The 19,459-nt window shown below is 49.6% G+C and overlaps 1 protein-coding gene across 1 annotated transcript; it reads left to right on the top strand.

Moving 5' to 3' along the window:
* Positions 1–26: 26 nt before the first annotated feature.
* Positions 27–13,785, top strand: FASLG (Fas ligand). Its single transcript, XM_080407344.1, has 4 exons — positions 27–9,643; positions 10,021–10,066; positions 11,908–11,961; positions 12,391–13,785. Exons 1-4 carry the CDS (start codon positions 9,263–9,265, stop codon positions 12,783–12,785), a joined length of 876 nt encoding a protein of 291 aa, XP_080263470.1. The 5' UTR covers positions 27–9,262; the 3' UTR covers positions 12,786–13,785.
* Positions 13,786–19,459: the final 5,674 nt, after the last annotated feature.

Genomic DNA, 19,459 nt, shown 5'->3' with positions numbered 1-19,459 from the left:
CTTTAAATTTCAGTCCAGGGCTAGAACTGGGGTCCTTGGCACCATAGTAAGGAGTTCATAAACTCATTTGTCAGGCTAGATGGGTTTGTCTAGTTAAAAAAAAGAAAAGGGGGGGTGGGGTGGGGGAAGGGAGGCTGAAGGCTGAGTGGTGCTTTGTCTGAAAGTTCAGAAATCGTGGCCATGTAAAGCTGCTAGAAAAGTTTCCAGTGGTGTCAGTTCACTTCATCAGGAGCATCCTTAAGAGGCGGTAGATTTCTGTGAGAATGCGTGAAATTACCGCTTGGTACTTGGAGCTAGGGTTTGTGAGGGATATAAAAGGCCGTTAAAAGAAAATGTTAGATAGTCATTTATCATTCCAAACCACAGTTTTCAGTTTGAAGTTTCCCCCTGACTGGTCCCTTCCTCCGAACTTATTTCTAGCAAGCACAGCAGTGCCGTGTGCAGCCACACACCAACCTCACCAGCTGTCCAGCATTTACTTCTCTTCTCAAATGAGACCTCTCTGGCACTAACTTCTTGCTTGAACGTCTCAAGACTCTCCACTTCATACTGCTATGATTTAAAAACAACTGGATGTGTGGGGTTTGCCGTGGGTGTGTGGGGTGTGTGCTTGTGGGCTTTTTTTATTTACTGGCCTGCCTTTTGATATGTCGCTCGTAGGGAGCAGGCTTTTCTTTGCTGCCCTGGCGATCGCTGAGCTGTTCTTGTCAGTAACAGTCAGCTGAAGCTGGATGTGACCGAATTCTTGAAACAGCCCATCTTCACTGTTTGGTTATAAACTAAAGACTGGCAGAGCTGTAATATGCTGTTAGATGTAGAACGAGGCCAAATGCATCTGATGCAATAGGTACGCAATAAATGTCTCTCACAGGGGGAGGTTAGTTTTGCTTGGTTCTGTCTGGCCTGTAAGCATCGGATGAAAGCAAATCTAGTTGTGAAGCTAAAGTTAACGAAGTTAAACTGAAGATAGTGGTGGTGATACGTATTTATCAAAGGCACAGTGTGAGCATACAGCTCTGGGGTGTAGAAGGTTGCCTTTCCTGGGAGCAGCAGTTCTGTGGATGGCCAGAAACATTCTTCTTCATCCTTTTCTGTTTTGCTATAATGGGCAGCTTTGTACTTTGTCCCACATACACTTGCTTCCTAAATGGGATTACCCCACAGCATTGGTGAGCAGTCCTTGAAGATCACTTGGAAATTACAGTCGAGGAGTTAGCAGCGCTCCTCGGTGCTTCCTCTTGCAAGGAGTATGTATTGTGTGTGTTTAGAAGCGTTCACATATACATTCCTGCTCTCTTAGGAAGGTGATACTTAGCCATGGACTGAAACACCTTTTTGCTGCTCCTGATACCAACATCTAATGTATAAAACAGATTTTAAGTCCGAGTAGGTTGTGCATGTTTAGATCTAAGCACGCGTTCAAACTTCAGGTGTGAAACTAAATGCCTTCTAAAACAGTCCTCTAATACCATACTCTCTCTATATATTTTAAACACGGGGCATGACTTGGATCTAAGGAGCTGCTGCATTCTGTAGAAAAATACAAATGATAAAGCTTGTCTTGTACTGAACACCTAGGAAACATGCTGTGGGGATAATGCATATCCTAAACGGACAGAGCAGGGCTCTCTGGTGAGGCCATGGCTTGAGGCCATGCGGCTTCCAGTTCATGCCGGAGATGTGGCAGATGCCGCAGGCAGTAGATAACACGGCGCGGCCAGAAGCTCTTCTTACTCAGGCTCCTGTGTTTCAAGACTGTCTTGAGAATGCCGCAGAGCATTCCCACTTCTGAAAGTGACCCCCAAAAATCGATGTAAAGGATAAATGATGTCATGGGCTGTGTAGGCTCACTTTCTGGAAAGCTGCTTACTGTTCCTAAGAAATGCTGCCTCTGGGCTCTGAGTCAACAGGGGCTGGTGTGAATTCAGCTGGTGTGGTGGGGAGCAAAGGCATTGCAGGCAGTGCAGATTTCTCTAGTATTTTAAGTATCTTGCTAACAGAAACTTTGGCCATGTGGTAAAAAATGTCAGCCCAGTTGTTTTGTGCCTGGTCAGCGGAGTTGTCTGTTTGCAGCAATGGCTCCTGCAAATAAAGCACATCTACCGCAGTCACCGCTGGTGCACGTTGGCCAAGGAGTGACTCTTGGAGTCCCCCAAGTACGTTACCAAACCATTTCAACTTTCCAGTCGAAGCACAGGTGATGCTTCAGCTGCTGGGAAAGCTGGCATCTGAAGGAGGAACCTACGGAGCTCTTGCAAACCTGAGAGTGTTCTGGCAATAAACTGGAGACCAAACTGCAGCTTCTGCCTGCTGCTGCCTCACTGCTTTTAATTATTTGTAACCACTTCTTTAAAAAAAAAGAAGTCTCTTAATATCAAGTTCTTATTGCTTAATATTGTTCTTTCATGTGGGCTCTTGAGTCATTTTTTTACTTCCAGTTTTATTGATGTCACACTGACTCTAGCTTTCATAACTTGACTCTTTGGTGAAATCAAGTCTCTCTCCAATCGGTCATCGTCTTTTTCCAGAGAGAATAGTTTCTAAGTTTGAACTCATAAATTTTGACAGATTCCTGCAGTGATGTGGATGTTTAAAGGGAGGGAGGGCCTCATCCATCTTGTGACCTTGCATAAATAAGGTTGGACAGTTCTGGGTGTAAAATGCCAGGAAGCCAGGATGCGCATGCAGCAGTGAGCTGGCGTCCTGGCAGCCCTTGGGCAGGTCCTCAGGTCAAAAACCATTTAACATGAAGGTTTCTATGGGAGATAGTCGCAAACATAGGCATTATGTAAGGGAATCACTAGCTGTGTTTGCCAAAATAAGGTATTTAGGTTATATGCATTAAGCATCAGAGTAGAAACCAGGTATTTTTAAAATACATGTACTCTACCAGCCGTGCAGTACTTGGCAAGTTGGAGAGCTCGGTGTGAAGTGTCTTTGTGTGGTTTCTGCTTTTGCCGAGTTAGTGTGAGATGAACCAAGACGGAACAGCTTAGCAGCTTTGCTTCAGCACAGGCATGTTCTGCTTCGTTTGGAACAATTAAAGTGTAGAGCCCTGACCACAAAGTGCGGGGGGTGGGGTGGGGGGTGTCTCATCTGGAAACCCTGAGTGTCAAACAGCATCAAGTGCTGCTGGGGATGTTACTGGGGTTTGTAACAGCTCGAGAAGAATTAGTGTTCCCAGAGCTCGTCTAGATAAAAAACGTTAGCTTTAGGAAAGCGAAACTCATGAATATTACTTGCATATCCCTTCTCTAATTTAAGAATAGTAATTTTAAAAGAAGCTGCCAAGGAGCTTTCTGCTGCCTTAGTGTGCTGGTTCCTGTGGGGTACACGGCCCGGGAGCTGCAGATGTCCTTGCCCGTGCTGCTTTTTGTTAGACTCACTCATTAAGTCACAAATCAGAGGTAATGTCTTTTGGTAGGGAATGAAGATAATGCTGCGCTTCGTGGACCTAGAAATGGAAAGAAAATGTTTTCCATCTCGAGGTTTGTGTTTTCCCTTTGTTAGATGTGGCAGTGAGCCTGCAGCCAGCTGCTGCGCCCTCTGAACTGGCAGCAAACAAGAATCTTTGTGACTTCCCCCGCCCCGAAAAAATAGCTCTAAGCAGCTAATGAATATCTTCTCTTAGTTGTAATTTGATGTGGTTACTGCTGGAATGTCAAGGTTGTGTTTGTTGCCCGCGAAACCACCTGTAGCTCAAAGGTAAATCCCAGCTGAAGGTCCCTTGGGATTTTGGGAAGTCAGCTGGTGTGGGTCTCTGTGTCATGGGGCTCGTGTGATGCGATGGGCACGCCTGGTGTGGGGGTCTCTAGATGCCAAACTGATGCCATAGGGTCTGGGTTTGTTCAGTGACACAGAGCTGAGCTGTGATCCTGGTGAGACTTGGTAAGGATCTCAAAGTAGATCTTGGGAGCGTGTGTGTGATTAGGCACTTTTTGTTTGTTCATTTTCGGTTGTTTTTTTTTAATGAGCTAAGAACGGCTTCTCCCAAGAAGGAATAAAATTGTCAGATACTGACTAGGTCATGCTGGCCAGCAGGGACAGTTGGCATCTTGCGGGGCCAAGGCTGGTGGCACTGGCAGTTTTTGGCTGTCACTGGGGCGAACGGAAACTCAGCATCTGCACATTCACTGTGGTCTTCCTTGCAACCCCTGAGCAGCCACGACGCCTTGTTCCATATTCTCATGTGGCTGAGCTGTGGTATGGCACAAAATGACCTGCTTCTCTCTTCCTCAGATGTTTGAACAATAGATCCCATTACCTCACAACCACTGTACCTCGTTTCCTTACTCCTATTACAGACACAAAAGAAACAAAATCTCACTTTTCTTTCAATTCTTCTTTTTCTCAGCTGCTTTGGTTCCTTCCCTGCTTGGATGCTCTCCTGCCTCAGGTCAGAGCCCTCTATCTCTTCTCCTGAACCCCTGGCTGCTGCTGGTTCATTGGCATCACGGTGAAAAAGAGCAGCGGGCACCCTGCTGACTGGAAGAGGCCCACGTTACGCACTGCAACGCCAGGCCAGAGCTGTTAGAAATGGATTTTGCAACCTGCTCTTGAGTATGGATATGTGAATGTCTCCCTCACGAGCTGTTGGCACCAAGACACGGCTCTACATGTGCTGCAAATGTTTCTAGCAAAGACAGCAGTTGTTGAGGAAATGAATAGCGTCACCCTTGTCTGGGAAACTGAACTGTTAAAAAAAAATGTAATAAAGAAATGACAGTAAGATGTCAGCACTTGCTGCAAAGGCTGGGTGGGTCGTGGTGTCTGCAGTGTCCCTCGCAGGCTGCGGTGGATGGAGCTCCTGCTGCCTTTGGGGGCAGCTCTCACAAGCATCCTTCCCAGTGTTCAGTCAAAAATCTGTGTCTGTTGTGCAAACTCCTTTAGCTGTGGCTCCCTGGGAAGGATTTTTCTGTGAGATTCAAGAGACCTTGTGCTGCCAGAAATCATCCCTCTTTATACAGGTTTTTCACACGCTGTCCCCCCGTCCCCCCCCCTGCCCATTTGCTCTTGGATGGGCCAAGCTGAACGCATGTTCTTTGCTTTCCTGCAGTTATTGCAACTTCTCCCTGAGCCCCTCTGAAGTTGAACGTCAGCTTGCAGCGTGGGGTCTGGGACTGCCTGTGGCTGCCTAGTGCTGCACGTGAGCTCACGCCTGCGGGAGCCCCTGGGCATTCCCTGCTGGAGGCTCCTGTCTGGCTGGGAAGCCTCTCTGTCAGCGTCAGGACTGTGCTTTCTTTCTAGGATGTTATTTTCTATTTAAAGAGTTTGATCTGCAGTTCTTGTTTCCACACTTGCGTTCTTCTGATTCAGTTCTCTGTCCTCGTGGTTGCTTAGGATCTCTTACCAGTTATTTTCATCTGCAAAATGACTGGTGTAATATTTTGGCTTGGTTTTCTCCAGATCTGTGGTATAGGGGTTGAGATAGCACTGCGTTGAGGATGATCCTGATGGAAAACCTGAAGCCTTGTCCTGGACACGGTGCTCTCTGTTACTCTGCCCACCGCCCCCAGCAGCGAGCATTAACGGGTGCCTTCTCTGCCAGCTGTGGCCGACCCTCACTGGGTTTGCAGCCGTCGCCTCTCCTGGCCCTGACGGCACGGTTTGACCCAGGACCCTGAAAGGCTGCCGAAGCTGTCAGTATCTCGGGGTGATGTTTTGGATCTTGTTTTTTGAATGCAAAATGACTCTCAGCTCCTTCAGTTGTCGGGTGTAATATATGCAGCCCTGTGGGCTTTCAATACTTGCTTTTTAGCATTTCCACTTGCCACTGGTGTAATAGGAAATATTTGTTAATTACTTTCAGCCACCTATCTGACTCCGTCCAGAACCTGATGAGAGCTTCTCCTACACAGTGGTTCACACTTACAGCTTTTTTAAAATTTTATTTTCTGTCAAGTATTAGGTCTAGATCGTAGTTCAACTCCTGCTTTGATTGATGTACCTCAAGCAGGTCATCCTTTTGTCCTTAAATCTGCTGACAAAACTTGTAGCTGCTAGCTGATTCTCTTTGCTGTCAACATAAACTTTAGTGTATAGTGTGTATTATTGAGAACTCTCCCCTCTCCCCTGGAGGCGGGGTGGAGGGGGTTCTTTGGAGTAAATCTGTCTAAATATGGCCTGGTTTTTGTTGGTGTTGGTGAAGGGGATCGATTCTCTGATAAAGGGTGTAGAAGGTGTTTCCATTTGAAACTATTCCATCCTGTTCCAATGACGTAATGAAGCTGCTGAAAACAGAGCGTGGATCTGGCAGAGGGAGACAGGGAGGCAGAGAGACAAATCTGACACCGCTCCTGTCCCCCTTATGCCTTCCTTTCCTTCCCAGCTGTCCTTGCCCCATGCTTTAGGAGACCTCAACCTTGTCCAAATTCTGTTCCCAGGCCTTTTAGCGAAATAGATTCACATGACTTAAGTGCCTACCTCCAGCAAACTGTCCCGCTGTTATTTCAAAAGCCCTGTTAATATCTGGTGCTTGAGCAGCAGGAGGCCAGCAGAACGCGGAGCCTGCAGGCACCACGACGTGCTCCACGGCACAGCCCTGCCTGCCACTGCCTTCCAGCATGTATCCTCTTGGTGAGCCCTGAAGGTGGTGACAAGGGAAAGGAGGAGTGTGACAGCAGGACCAGTTCGGTAGGCTGTGCACCAAAAATGATCCTTCGATGGTAAAATAGCCCCAGTCTCTGACTTGCTGCAGTGTGGCCTATCAGCAGGCTCTTGAGCTGAGCACCTGAAAGAGAAGATGCAGCAGATGTGGCTGAAATGGCTTTCATTGGATTTGTCGTCTCTCCTTCTCACCCACCCATAAAAAAGCATCTTTGTGAAAATAGGAAGCAGTGGGTGAGAAATAAGTACGCTTCTGACATTTAAGGGAGGCTGCTACTGTGCCCGCAACCCCACCAAGACAAGCTGTCTGCATAAAGCAGTCAGTGTCAGAAAAAACTTGAGAGTGGGTCCTCTCTGGGCAAAGCTGCGTGCTCGATGACTTTTGACATGCTTGTTGGCAATGCCTCCAACTTTGAGGAACTCTGGGACTTCAGGTGCTGCTCCCTGAGCTGCCACATTCCACAGCAGTTGTACGGGTCGCAGAGGGCGTTAAAGAAATGGGAGCTCCCCAGCACCCCTGTCTGTGTTGTGAAGTGCCACGGGTGCACTGTGCTGACTGCCCCAAGGGCGAGGCAGCGCGGGCACCGGCTGCTGGGCGAGGGGTGTGAGCAGGTGCCAAGTATCATCGCGCGTGGCTCTGGAGCCCGTGGTGGCAGCAGGGCTGGGGTGCTGCACAGGCTGTGCGGTGGGCAGTGTGCTGGCAGGAGATGCTTGCCCAACCTCCCTGCTGCCTCTCCTGGCTCCCTGTGCCTTGGAGGCATCTGTCCATGCCCAGCGCTGGCTGGCTGGAGTTCACCATGTGTCATGAAGTGTGTAATGATCTTGTAATGATCTTTTATATCTTGTATCTCTTGTAACGATCGTAGGAGTGGATGGGGACCTGTCCTGGACTGCCTGGGGAACGCATGCTGGGATGCAGAGAGTGGGGCTGAGTGAGGGTAGGCATCGCCAGGCTTGAACTGCTGGACCTGGATTTGTGTTGCTTTTGTCTTTTATGTCAGAAACCTAGAAGGACGAGGAAGAGCCAGGTGGGTTGCTGAAAGCTCTCATGCTGTGGATCACTGCTGCAGCAAATGGCTGTGGTGAACATCTTCAAAAAGCAGCGGGGTGGCTGGTGGTGCAGGCAAGGCTTTGAGGACACATCTGACTTATTGGTGTGGTTGGAGGCAAAGCTGAGCCGTTCCTTTGGAGAAACAAGTGTGTGTGTGTTGCTACAGCATGCTGTTCTCAGACCCCAGTTTTGATGTTCAAGATCAAAACCTGCGTGTCGGGGTTGCTTCCTTCAGCCACAGACGAGATGAATCTCCAGTCTGTTCTTGCATTAAGCATTTGGTGTTTCCTTTTTTTTAAACACTATCCCATATAAATACATGCTTCAACATAGGTCTGTAAAGTAGAAGAGCAAACTACTGTTTATAATCGCTTGTGTGCACCTGTAAATCTGTGGAGGAAATCTCATCGCCACTGCTTAGAAATCTGCATTCAATGAGGAATGGAAATTGAGAAATTGGCCGTTGAGGAATGGAAATGTCCCTGTGTCTCCTCATTATGATTTTGTAACAAGCTCTTAAAAGTGTTGGTTTTTGCAGCATGGCCCAAATTCTGGATCCTTTCTTGGAAGGCAAGAAAAATTGTACCAAGATGAGTAACACAGTGTCTACTCCAGGCTTTAATCACGTTACTCAGCCACGTCAGGTCCTGCTGCGGTGCTCAGCATTGATCTGGAGAGATGATGAAAGAGCTCTTCCCTCTCTAAGGCTTCTTAGGTTAGGATTATTGGAGACAGTGTTTGCAAAGGTAAGAGGGGCAGCAGCAGCTGCCAGAAGAGCCTGCTTGTGCCCCATGGCACAGTCTGTTTCCTACGTTACAGCGTGCTGCCAGTTCAGCCTTAGTGGTGCCCTGCCGTGACGTTGTGTGGGTGGAGGCAGCCCACTGAGCTGCGCGCCCACCGAGCTGTGCCTGCCTGGGCTGCTAACGCTGAGGCAGCTCTGCTGAGCCTGCAGCACTGGCAGAGTCTTGCTCTTCTCGGCTGGGCTGGGCTGGGGTTTTATCACAGCGGAACAGTGTCTGTGACCGGAGTTCTGTAACTCAGGATCCATGGCCTATAGAGCAGCCAAGGAAAAGGTGGGATGAGCAATGGCCAGCGGTCAGTGATCTGTCCCATGTGAAACGAAGCAATTCTCCAGCAGCCAGAGCTGTGCTTGGGGTCCAGTCCTCATCCTTCTGTGGAGGGGAGGAGTCCTCGGCTCTGCCTCTCCCCTCTCGCGCAGGATGCCGGAGGTGTTGTCATTCCTCTTGCTCTGTTTGTGGCCCCGTACGCCGCAGTGGAAAAGCAGCCGCCTCTGCCCGCGTGGGCTGCTGGAAAGGGTGGCTGGCCGGTGGGTGTGCGCTGGGCTGGTTACTCAGCCCCTGCCCGGCTGCGCAGCCCTTGGGTGCCCCACGGGTGCATGGCTGCTGAGCGCAGCCGCTTCCCCAGTGCAGTTCTGTGCGAGCAGGCCACTGCTGGGCTGGGCCCGCCGTGCGTGCGTCCTGCCTCAGCGGGGGAGGAGCAGGTGGCTACCCCCAGCTTGCTGCCGAGGGCGGAAGCATTTTGAGGTTTGCTGTTGATGCTTTCATTGAGCTGCAGCATCTGAGCTGAGGCTTCGCTGCCGGAGCGATGCAGGTGTATAAAGGCAGAGCTGGGTCTTCCCCCAGGGCTCAGTCGGGGGCAGCCCCGGCAGGCTTTGGCTGCCGTATGGAAGATCACACCAAGCCCATCCCGCTCCCGGCCATGCAGCAGAACTTGAACTACGTGTACCCCCAGGTCTTTTGGGTGGACGGCTGCACCAGTGCAAGTGCTTCCAGCCCCTCGGCACCCCCTGTCACTCCTTTCCCACCACCGGTACCTGACCGAAGGACAAAGCCAGGGCACAACAGGGAAAGGAGGAGCGTTGGCTTCCTGGTGATCTTCATGCTGATCCTGCTAGCCCTCACTGGAGTGGGGCTGAGCATGTTTCAGATCTTCCACCTGGAGAAGGAACTGGCTGAACTCAGAGAGGTGAGATCTGCTTGGCCGGTCACAAGATGCTCTGGGGAAACAGGATGAAAAGGAAAACTTAAAACTGGGTTTGAGATGCTTGGGGGGTGCAAAACTCCCCAAGGGGCAGGCTGGTGGCACCTAAATGTCTGTCACACCAGTGTAAGTGCGGCTGCTCGTTACTGTGCAGGACTGCTCTACTGGCGGCTGATAGATCTGGATGTCTTCATGTTGCCGAGTGCTGCGGGGGCTCTCTCCCTGTGTATCTCCTAGCACTCTGGAGGTCCCCATGAGCACACAGAATCAGCCACTGTCAAAGATAGTCCTTGGCTGCTTTACATGATGCCCTTAAGGCTCTCAGTCTGCTAAGATATCTTGTCACTCTTCTTTTTTGACAGTCTGCCAGCACTGAGCACATCCCTCCAGCTCTGGAGAAACTCATAGGTGAGTTGATATACGTAGAGGAGGAACTCCTCCGTGTCAGCTTGCAGGGATGCTCCTGTCAAACTCTTCCCTCTCCTAATCCCGGGGGCAAAGACAGAGTCGCAGCTTGATGCTCTGAGGTGCTGATTTCACTGGTTTCCCTGGAAAAAGAGCTTTATCTCTGGGGTGTGGGGATGGGGTCCTGCACCCTGCCTGCTGAGGTGGCAGCCACAGGTTCCTGGGACAAGGTGCCTCTCCCTTGGGGCCTCCCAGGCTGTGGGGCAGTGGTACCGGGGGGCTCTGCTGTAAGAGTGAGTTTCTGGATGTCCTAACATGCAGCAGCAATATGGAGGAGATTGGAGATGGGCTCTGTACGTGTCACTGCGTTCTCTCCTTACTCTTCTAAGACTTCTGGGAGCTTGTGGAGGGTTCTGTGGTCTTTAGGGGTGGGGGATTCATGCCCACCCTTGAGAGCGCAACTTTTTTCTAAAATCTTTTGTTACAAGTCTCACTGTGGCTAAAACTAGTTGAGAAGAGTCTGATGATATGTGGGGTATCTTTCTTTGAGAAAAGTCCTTTCGGTGAAATCGAAACTTTCCACAAGAACCTGTTGAATTTTCTAAATTTCGTTTAGCAAAACCCAGAGAGTTTAAATTAGAATGGAACAATTTAAAAATAATATTTTGAGCTTCTGAACTATTATTTTACTTTTACAGTCTATGTTAGTATTATCAGCCAGTATTTAAAGACAACCAAGTCTGAAAGCAATTTTCAGATTCCTTAACAATTTTTGCTAGATCTGAAGATTTTTATTTTTATTTTTATTCCCTTGAGGATTTCAGTTAGTAGGAAAGTTGATCTCTTTTCACATTTGTTCTCCTATTGAGTGAAAGCAAATTTGGAAATCGCAAAATTCTCTGGAAAGGACAGTCCTGGTTCCCATAAACTCCCATATCAATGCATTTTGTCATCTGTTGCCTAGGGGAAGGGGAGCTGCCATTTTAACTGGCTGCTCAGTGCCCTGATCACAGGCTACTTTAGCAGTAGCTGAGCATAAGTCATAAATAATAACTCTGAACTTCTTGAGTGGGTTGGAGAATTAAACGAAGCCAGGGAAACACTGTAAAGGAGAAAGGGGAGAGGAGGAGAAAATTCAGTTGACTTGAAAAAAGAAAAGGCTGTTTCTAAAATTTGAGAATGTGATGCCTGGAAATAGATGCTGAGAAGAAGGGAAGGATGGAGTGCGATAGGATCCAAATGCCAAATCACCGTAACTGGCCCATCTCTCCAGGGGGAACAGAACCCCCCCAGGGAGGGCAGAATTTTCCCAGCTGTGCTTTGCCCTCTCTGAGGACAAGCTCTGCCTGGCCAGCAGGATGGTTTGCAGGTTTTCTCAAGTGTGATCTGGTTGTAAGGAGGGTTGGTACTCAGCTGACAGAAGCCCGCTGCCATGGGTACCTCTGGGGGCAATAGAGCAGGCTTATCTATGACAGGACATGAGACTTGGCATGGACCTGAGATGCTGGGTAAAGAGGCAGGTTTCTCCCTCTCCTACACCCTGAGTGAGAGGCCTCTGCTCAAACTCACCAATCGCGCCATTGTAAGATGAAAGCTCTCCTTGCTCTTTCCCCTTGCTCTTCATCACAGTTGGATCCTTTGCTGCAACTCTTCCTTTTTATCTCTTCCTCTTGCCCTGCAGTGTTTGCCCAAACACTGCTCTGCCTCGCTGCTCTAAGCCACATGCTTGTGTGCCCTGTGCTGCTCTGAATCTGCCCCATTTCAACCCCTGGTTGGCTCCCTCTGCTCTCTGGGCTGGCTTCCCCATGGAGCACATGGCTAATGTCTTCCCCCTTTTTGTGCAGGGCAGAAGGAGCAGTCAATGGAAAAGGAAGCAAGGAAGGCAGCCCACCTAACAGGTATGTGCTGGGAGGCGAGCGGGACTGGGGGCCGGGGATAGAGCAGATGTGGCTGGACTGAGAGGTGGCATGGTCGTAGCTGTGAGGAGCCCACCTCACACAGGCTTTCCTATTTTCCTTTGGTAACACGTGTGCTCTGACAGCGGGAAGTTATGCCACAGCTAAAATCTTCCCCTGGTTTAGGCTTTTCAGTGAGGGCTCTGTTTTGGGTTTGTGCGTGAGGCAGGTGGCTGTCACGAGTTGCTGGCGTTGGGTGAGGTGAAGGTGAGAGCTCCCACCAGCACGAGGTTGGGGCAGACTTCCCATGCTGCAGACCAGGGCCTGGAGAACAGTTGCCTTGTTGTGACACGGGGTGTGACTTGAGGGGTAAGAAACCCCCATGCAACTGCTTGTACTTACCACGCTTTTTCCTCTTGATTTGGCTTCCAGGGAATCCAACCCAGCGGGACCTCCCTCTGGAGTGGGAACCCATCTCCGGGCATGCCTTCACCGACGGCATTCAGTACCATGAGCAGGGTCTCGTCGTCAATGAGACCGGCCTGTACTTTGTGTACTCCAACGTGCTCTTCCGAGGCAGCATCTGCAGCAGCCAGATGTTGACCCACATTGTCTACAAGAAAAACCCAACCTTGCCAGGCAGCCACGTGCTGATGGAGGACAAAGGCATCAACTACTGTACGGGCCAGAAAACATGGGCCCGGAAAAGCTACCTAGGGGCTTTATTCAAGCTCAGGAAGATGGACAGTTTGCATGTCAATGTTTCTAAAATCGCTCTGGTTAATTTTGAGGAATCCAAGACATTCTTCGGCTTATTTAAGCTTTGAATGGGGCTGTTGGACCCCATACTAGGATGCATGAGGGGTTGAGTGCTGACTGAAGGCAGTGGCCAAGCTAGGGTCTTGCACCATGAAGCCCACCAAGAAGCCACATCTTAGCCTTCAGTGGAAGAGGGCTTAAGCACCTGGTGAATGCTTGAAAGCAGTTCTCTGGGAAGCACCAGCGCTGTACTGCACGAACCTGAAGACAATTGCGTATTTTCCCCCTCTGAAAAAAAACAACAAACTGAAAATGTAGTGTGTTGAAGACCCTGTTGAAACTCACTACTTGCTACCTGAGAAGATGCTGGTGGCAGCAGACCCACAGGGTGTCATGGCCCTGGTGGACTTGGGCCAGCCAGTGGGTATTGAGGAGACCCCCTGAGGCAGGGCTGCTGGTACCTGGGCCGTGCCATGCCACACTGCAGGCAGTGGTGTGGAAATGAGTAGTCCGGAGTTCTCAGCTGCCTGCCCCGAGCCATGGCTGGCCACCCTGGCCAGGCATCTGGCACTGACTGCTGTACAACAGGCGCCCACCTGCTAGCTGGCGTGTTATGTGTGATATGTTCATTTTGTGTTAAGTTATCAACTGTTCCTGTCCCAGAAAATGTCCCCAAACCCCTTTATTTAACTCATCTTGACTGCCTTGCAAGGGATGTGCCAGAAGCAGGGGTGCCATGAAGGGTGTCCCAACCCTGGAGAGAAACCCTTACTGCACTGTGGTGGTGGGGCTGGGGTGGGGAGGCCATGTTCTCTGCTGATGGGACCTGAACGACACAGAAGTGGAGGGCGGTGGGGCCAGAGATGAAAGCAGCAACTTCAACTCCCTTCCAGTCCTTTTGTTCCCCATGGATTCCCCACGGAGACTTGGTCTTGCCACCCCCTTTGTGGTGCAGGTGGAGGTGTGCTGGCCACCATCAATGGCATGGCTTCGGCTGGCCCCCTTGCCACAGGATATTCTCTTCTGAGCAAAACACAGATGGTAAATAAAGATATATTTTTATAGTAAGCAGCACTGTCCTCTCCTCATTTGGCACAGCAGGCTTCTGCAATGGTCAAAGCCCTGAAGGCCCCTGCGATCAGGCACCAGCACCCTGCTCCTTCTCCAGCAGCGTGGCAGAAATCCGGAAGCCTGACCCCACTTCACTGCCCGCTTGGCAGGGCACAGGCTGTCAGCCACGGAGTCCTGGGGGTCCAGCATCTAAACATCAGGGGATTTGGGGACCAGGGAGGTGTGATGTGGGCAATGCAGATCAGACATCCCAAGCCCAGTTTGGCCATCAGGATGCAGACTGATCTCAAAACACGGGCTGGAGCTTGAGGGGAAGAGCCAGACACTTGTTGCCAAGCAGAAGCACTGCCATCCCTGAAGGCACCGTGCTCCTCCTAGTGCCCTCTGGCCCCAGCAGCACTTCCCACGTGGCAGCTGAAAAGGAAGCTTTGGTGTTAAAAAAAAAAGACATTATTTGCTCACTCTGTCTGGTCCATGGAGCATTTTTCTTGCACACATTAACCCCGAGGCTGTCTGCCACACTGCACACAAAGGCTGCGGCTGTGGTGTGTCAGCATGCATCTTTGCCTGTCATCCATCCTTCCTGCAGCTCTCCTGTTGGTCATGGTGAACCAGCGCCTCTTCAGCAACCTGCAGCATTTATTTCCTTTTCCATGGTTTTGCTCTCGGCTTGGTAGCATGTGGCCTGTGGTTTGCTCTCGATTGCTTCAGGGAAACCTATTTCTTTGAAACTTGCAAGTGGACTGGCTACTGGTCCAGCCAGCATGAAGTGAACCTGCAGATGTCTGCTCAAACAGCTGTTGCTGCACTCAGCTATTTCCAGTGAATTTCTCAGGATGGAAAATGCCTCAAAAGGTCAGAGTTTAGGGACCATTTGGCTGGATCGGTGCTTTCTCACTGTCCTCACTCCCTCCCTGTATATCAGAGAGGCAAACCACACAGCGTGGCGATGGAGGTACTGGATCCAGACCCTGCCAGGGAAGCTGGAAGTTGCTATAACATCTTCTGATTGCTGTGCTGCATGTGGGGAGCGGGCATCTGTATTACACGTGCCTGCAGGCTTGCAGCTATTTCTGTAGCACAACTAGCAGAGCACATTGCATGCTTCCTTTCTTTACGGACAGGCAGCTTGGAGAGAGACAGGGCACTCGGTGCCCAGATGAAATGAGCACTGAGGTTATGCTCTCCGCTAGTACTGTATTGGTGAAGGGTTGGAAAGCTCCCAAGGGTTTCTGTAAGTCAACACCCAGTAAGTCATCTCAGTTGTGAACGCAGCCTGCTCTGGGGGCAGGGTGCAGTAATTGCTGTTCCTGCACATTGCGGGGCGGATGGCAGGGATCTGTTAGCCTTTTTATCTGAAATGCTAAAGGCAATGCAGACCTGCACATTTCAGAGACAGTGGCACAGTGGGGTGGACAGTCATGTTATAAAAAAAGCACTGGCATCTCCTGAGGCGGACAGAGCTGGCTTATCCTTGCAGGATAACGCTGGGTGCTGCTAGGCTTCCTCCTGAATCAGAGCGCCCGTGTCTGTGTTGAGTCAGCGGCCCAGCTGCCTGTAGGTGTGTTTCTGCTTTGTGATCCCTTCCTCAAACATCGCTCTGAACTTCCCAGGGCGAATCCACTGCTTGGCTTGTGGGCTCTGACTAAAGATTCAAAGTAAGGTCATGACAGGATTAGACAATTTCAAATTGCATAGAGTCAATTCATAGACTGCTTATGCCACAAAGGCTTTATTAAAGTAATCTGTTTATCTTGCTAATAAACTCTTCATTTAGGTAAATACTTGCTTATTGTTACCATTAAATACCTAATATTTAATACTGAGGTTATTAATAGGTCTTGGACTATATATAAAGTTATTTAACAAAAATACTCCGATCGACATTTATTTTGAACTGATCAAGTATTTTATTCCCTCCTCAACAAGGAAAGGGTGTCTGCACTAGAAAGGATTTCTTAAGTCCATCGGCAGGGCTGGCCATTGTGATTTTTTTTTCTGTCTCAAGAAAAGTAAGTGACTCTTCCCTGCAGGTCCTGTTTCTGGGCTGCGGTGGTCTGAACTGACCTCCTCTCTCCTGATGGAGCAGCCTGGGCCGTGTGTGGAGGTACCCTAGGGTCTGGGCATCATGTAACAGGGCTTCAGAGAGACTCCTCTCTGTGGAGAACATGGCTGGAAACAAGTGCCAAGCCCAGATTATCTGCTGATAAGAGGTTTCTGGTCTTTTCCCTCTGCCTGGGGCTCTTCTGGGATTCACATCACTTTTTCCTAGGCACAGGCGTGCTTTGCTACACGATCCAGTTGAGGGAACTGCCCAGCGCTGAGCCAGTGGGCATGCCGCAGGCACACAGACAGCTCTCACGGTCAGCTGAACCCTTTCCAGGAGGTACCTGTGTGCTTGGGTGTGCAGCTGGCCAAATCAAGGCTCTGCATGACATACAAACATTTGTGCTGCTATCAAGCAGACTGCTACCAAGTGCAGCGAGCTGCTTGATAGACATAGGGCCTCTTTTGTGGTTGATGTGTATCAGAGGCTGCGCCCCGTTTACTTACGGAAAGGGGAAGGCAGCATGCTAGTGTCTTAAAAATCTTGGGTTGGCTCAGTATGTACAGTAACCAAGCTGGAAGAAGGTGTTGCATTATAGAAAGGACAGTATGGATGTGGTCATTGCTTATTCTACAGCAAAAGCACAATGGAAGCAAAGGGACACCCGCTGAGCTCTGACAGACACAGTATAAACAGAGAATGAGGCAGGATGAGCAATGAGCAGGGCTGATGTGCGATGGGTGCTGTTTCTCACAAATCTGTGGACGTGAGAAGTACTGTGCTGGCAAACAGTCCTGCCAGTGCCTGCTGCAGCTCCTTCCCTGGCAAAGAAACCCAGGTCAGGGGGAGAAACATCCCCTGGACAGGTATGGACAGCATCCCCTCTATCAATACTGCCTACTGCATCCTGGCTCTTTACCTATCCACAGTCACTCCTGACGGGGAGGGAGGCGAGTGGTGCACAGCAAAGCCCTGGAGGGCACCTGTAATGCAAGAGCAAAAGGAGCTGGTCTCCAGCTGATCCCCAGCATGGGCTGAGGCATCAGGGTGTCAGAGACAAGAAATGGAGCCACAGCATGGACGAGCGCTTGACAGGCTTGCTCAGATACACATCTTGGCTCAGAAACCTCACAGCTCAGCTGTAGTTAGATGGAACTGTCACTGTTGAGATGTGTTATATATGACTGTTGCTGTAGGGTGATCATGAGTAAGAATGGAAGAGCTGATAGGTCTGAAGCCACTCAAATCCTGTGAGTTCAGGCAATGACCTTCTATTTGATCTGACAAGTTTCATTGTTGCTCTGGTTGGTTTTTTGGGGGTTGATTTTTTTGTTTGTTTGTTTTGTTTTTCTTATTCATTTACCTGAAGCCAGCCTTGGGCTTTCTAAGTTTCTGTTATGATATCTTCTGGGGTTACTTCTTCCAGCCCATGGAACTGTAAATAGTCTGTCAAATTTTTACCAGGTTGGGAAGAAGCATCGTCTAGTGATTAGAGAGGGGAGAAAAAGGGAAGGGAGGTGAACTTAAATATTAGTATTATTTTTCTAGTACTCCGGTGTGTGGTCGTATTACATCATGGTTACAAACGTGTAATTTTAAGAATGACTAAGTGGCTGAGGTTTAATGCAAAAGAGTGGATGAGGTGATTAGAGAGGAAGAGTTTTGATGCAGGATGAGGCAAGCTGCATGTGAATTTCTGGTTGATTTTAGTTTAAAAAAAAAAAGGAGAAGAAAAGCTTGACAGCTTGTTGCTGATTCATCTCTCCAGGTAACACAGAGAGTCAAATGTTCCATTCCCTGTACATGACACAGCCCTGACACAGGAGACATGGGGCTGCAGGCTGTGGTGCAGGAGACCACTGGCAGTGCAACAGTGTCTTCTGCCAGGCAGAGGGGTGAAGAGATGCCAAGTTCCCCAGCCCCCACCTGTGGTATGACCAGCAATGCTGCTTTAGGATCCTACCAGTAGGCACTGATCTGGCCAGGACATCGGCAGTCATGTGAACAGGCACATATAGGCTTTCTGTTGTGAGGACTCATGTTTTTTTTGAAAATAAGCTGCACTTTCCTCTGGGTAGCAAAAAGACAAAAAGCTCTAGGTGGAGTAACAAACTCCAAGATGCTTTTCTCTGCCTCAGCTGTCTCACCATTCCTCAGCGTACTCTGCATGACTCAGCCCTCTGTACAGACAACCAGCTTCTCTCCCCTCCTTACAACCCATCGTAGAGATTTTACATCCCTCTCTCTTTCCCATATTCCACAACCAGTTTCCTTCAACAGCAGCTGAAAAAGCCTCCTTGGCCAGTTTCCTTTTGTCATTGGGAATTCCTCCAGTTCCCCTTTGTCAGGTCATTCTTGGGGAGTGAAAGCCTGCTGGTCCGCTACTACTGAGATGTGCAGCTTGGAAACCTGCACTGGCCAGGGAGTAGCTACCTTTTGAGCCACCTGAATGACTGTCAAAACTGAACTGTGTGTTCTCCTGAGCCCTGTGCTGGGGACGTGCAGTTCTCCTGCCATTGCTAGTGAGGTTCATGTCAACTCAGAGGCAAAAGATTTCAGAAAAAGGCATCAGAGAGGGAGATTTTTCTCTCCTAATTGAAACAGTCTGTAGGCCAGCCACCTATGCTGGAGGTGTGATGAACATGAAATTCCCTAAGCAGGGTGCAATCTGTTCATGGCTAGTGCAATTCTCAACTGTCACGGGGTCAACCAAAAAAATGATACAAGCTGCCTCATTTCAGCACAGGCTCCGAAGGACGTGCTGACAGAGTGGCTCACTGCCGTTCTCTTTATCTGTGCTCCCTGCTGAGGTTTCTGTGTGGAGAACAGGTATCCAAGATCTGGCTTTCCTTAAAGTCCTGAAGGAGAAATCCAAATCACAGAAGATCAGAAATGCTCCAGCAACAAAAGAGGGTGTAATTTGCTCTAATTCCCTGCTTGGTTTCAATTGGGAAGGACCAGGAGAAATTCAGCATATTCAGTAGATAAATCCCATTGCTGCACTTGGTTTGAATGAGGGCAGGCTAGCTGGCTAGCTTTTAAATAAGCAGCAGATGTGTGCTGTTGCAGCCTTTGCAATGTTCCTTGCTGTTGTGCTCTGAAATTGGCACAATTAGACCACTAACTATTGAGTGGTCCTGCCAGGTTGTGTGCGGCTGTTGTGCATGTGCTGCTTTGCCACTAAGAGCTAATGTAAGGCTTGGATGTGGCAGGGAGTTATTGTGGCGTAGCCAGCTATGTCTGTTAGCAGAGCTGTGGCCCCAGCAAACATGGTATTGCTGTCAGGGCTGTTGAAGTTTGGGGGTGGAGGGGCGTTTCTGCCTCCTGCTTGCAGCTGCACTTTCTTGTTTTTCTGTGCTGCCAAGGACTTGAGCGAAGAGCTTTGGGAGGGCTCCTCTACCGCCCTGCTGTGTGAGTTTGCTGCGAGGGTAGGGAATTACCTTTTTGAAGGTTTGCTTGAAACTCCCCACTTGCATCCTAGAGAGACCCTGCTTGCTGCGCTGGAGGATGTGACTCAGGCAAGGCTATTAGAAAGAAGAGGATGGTAACTTACTGATTCAGCTCGAACCACCCTTAGGTACCATCTCCCTGCCCCTGAAGCATTTATTTTGTCTTCACATGCAT

The sequence above is a fragment of the Falco punctatus genome, assembly GCF_963210335.1.
Source record: "Falco punctatus genome assembly, chromosome: 11".
Lineage (NCBI taxonomy): Eukaryota > Metazoa > Chordata > Aves > Falconiformes > Falconidae > Falco > Falco punctatus.
This window is presented reverse-complemented; position numbering and strand designations above follow the sequence as displayed.

Bases quoted from the DNA above. Each gene is read 5' to 3' on its own strand.
- FASLG (XM_080407344.1), top strand. From the start codon at position 9,263: ATGCAGGTGTATAAAGGCAGAGCTGGGTCTTCCCCCAGGGCTCAGTCG. The intron at 10,067-11,907 runs GTGAGTTGATAT...CTTTTTGTGCAG, and splicing joins AGCTCTGGAGAAACTCATAG to GGCAGAAGGAGCAGTCAATG. The intron at 11,962-12,390 runs GTATGTGCTGGG...TTTGGCTTCCAG, and splicing joins GAAGGCAGCCCACCTAACAG to GGAATCCAACCCAGCGGGAC.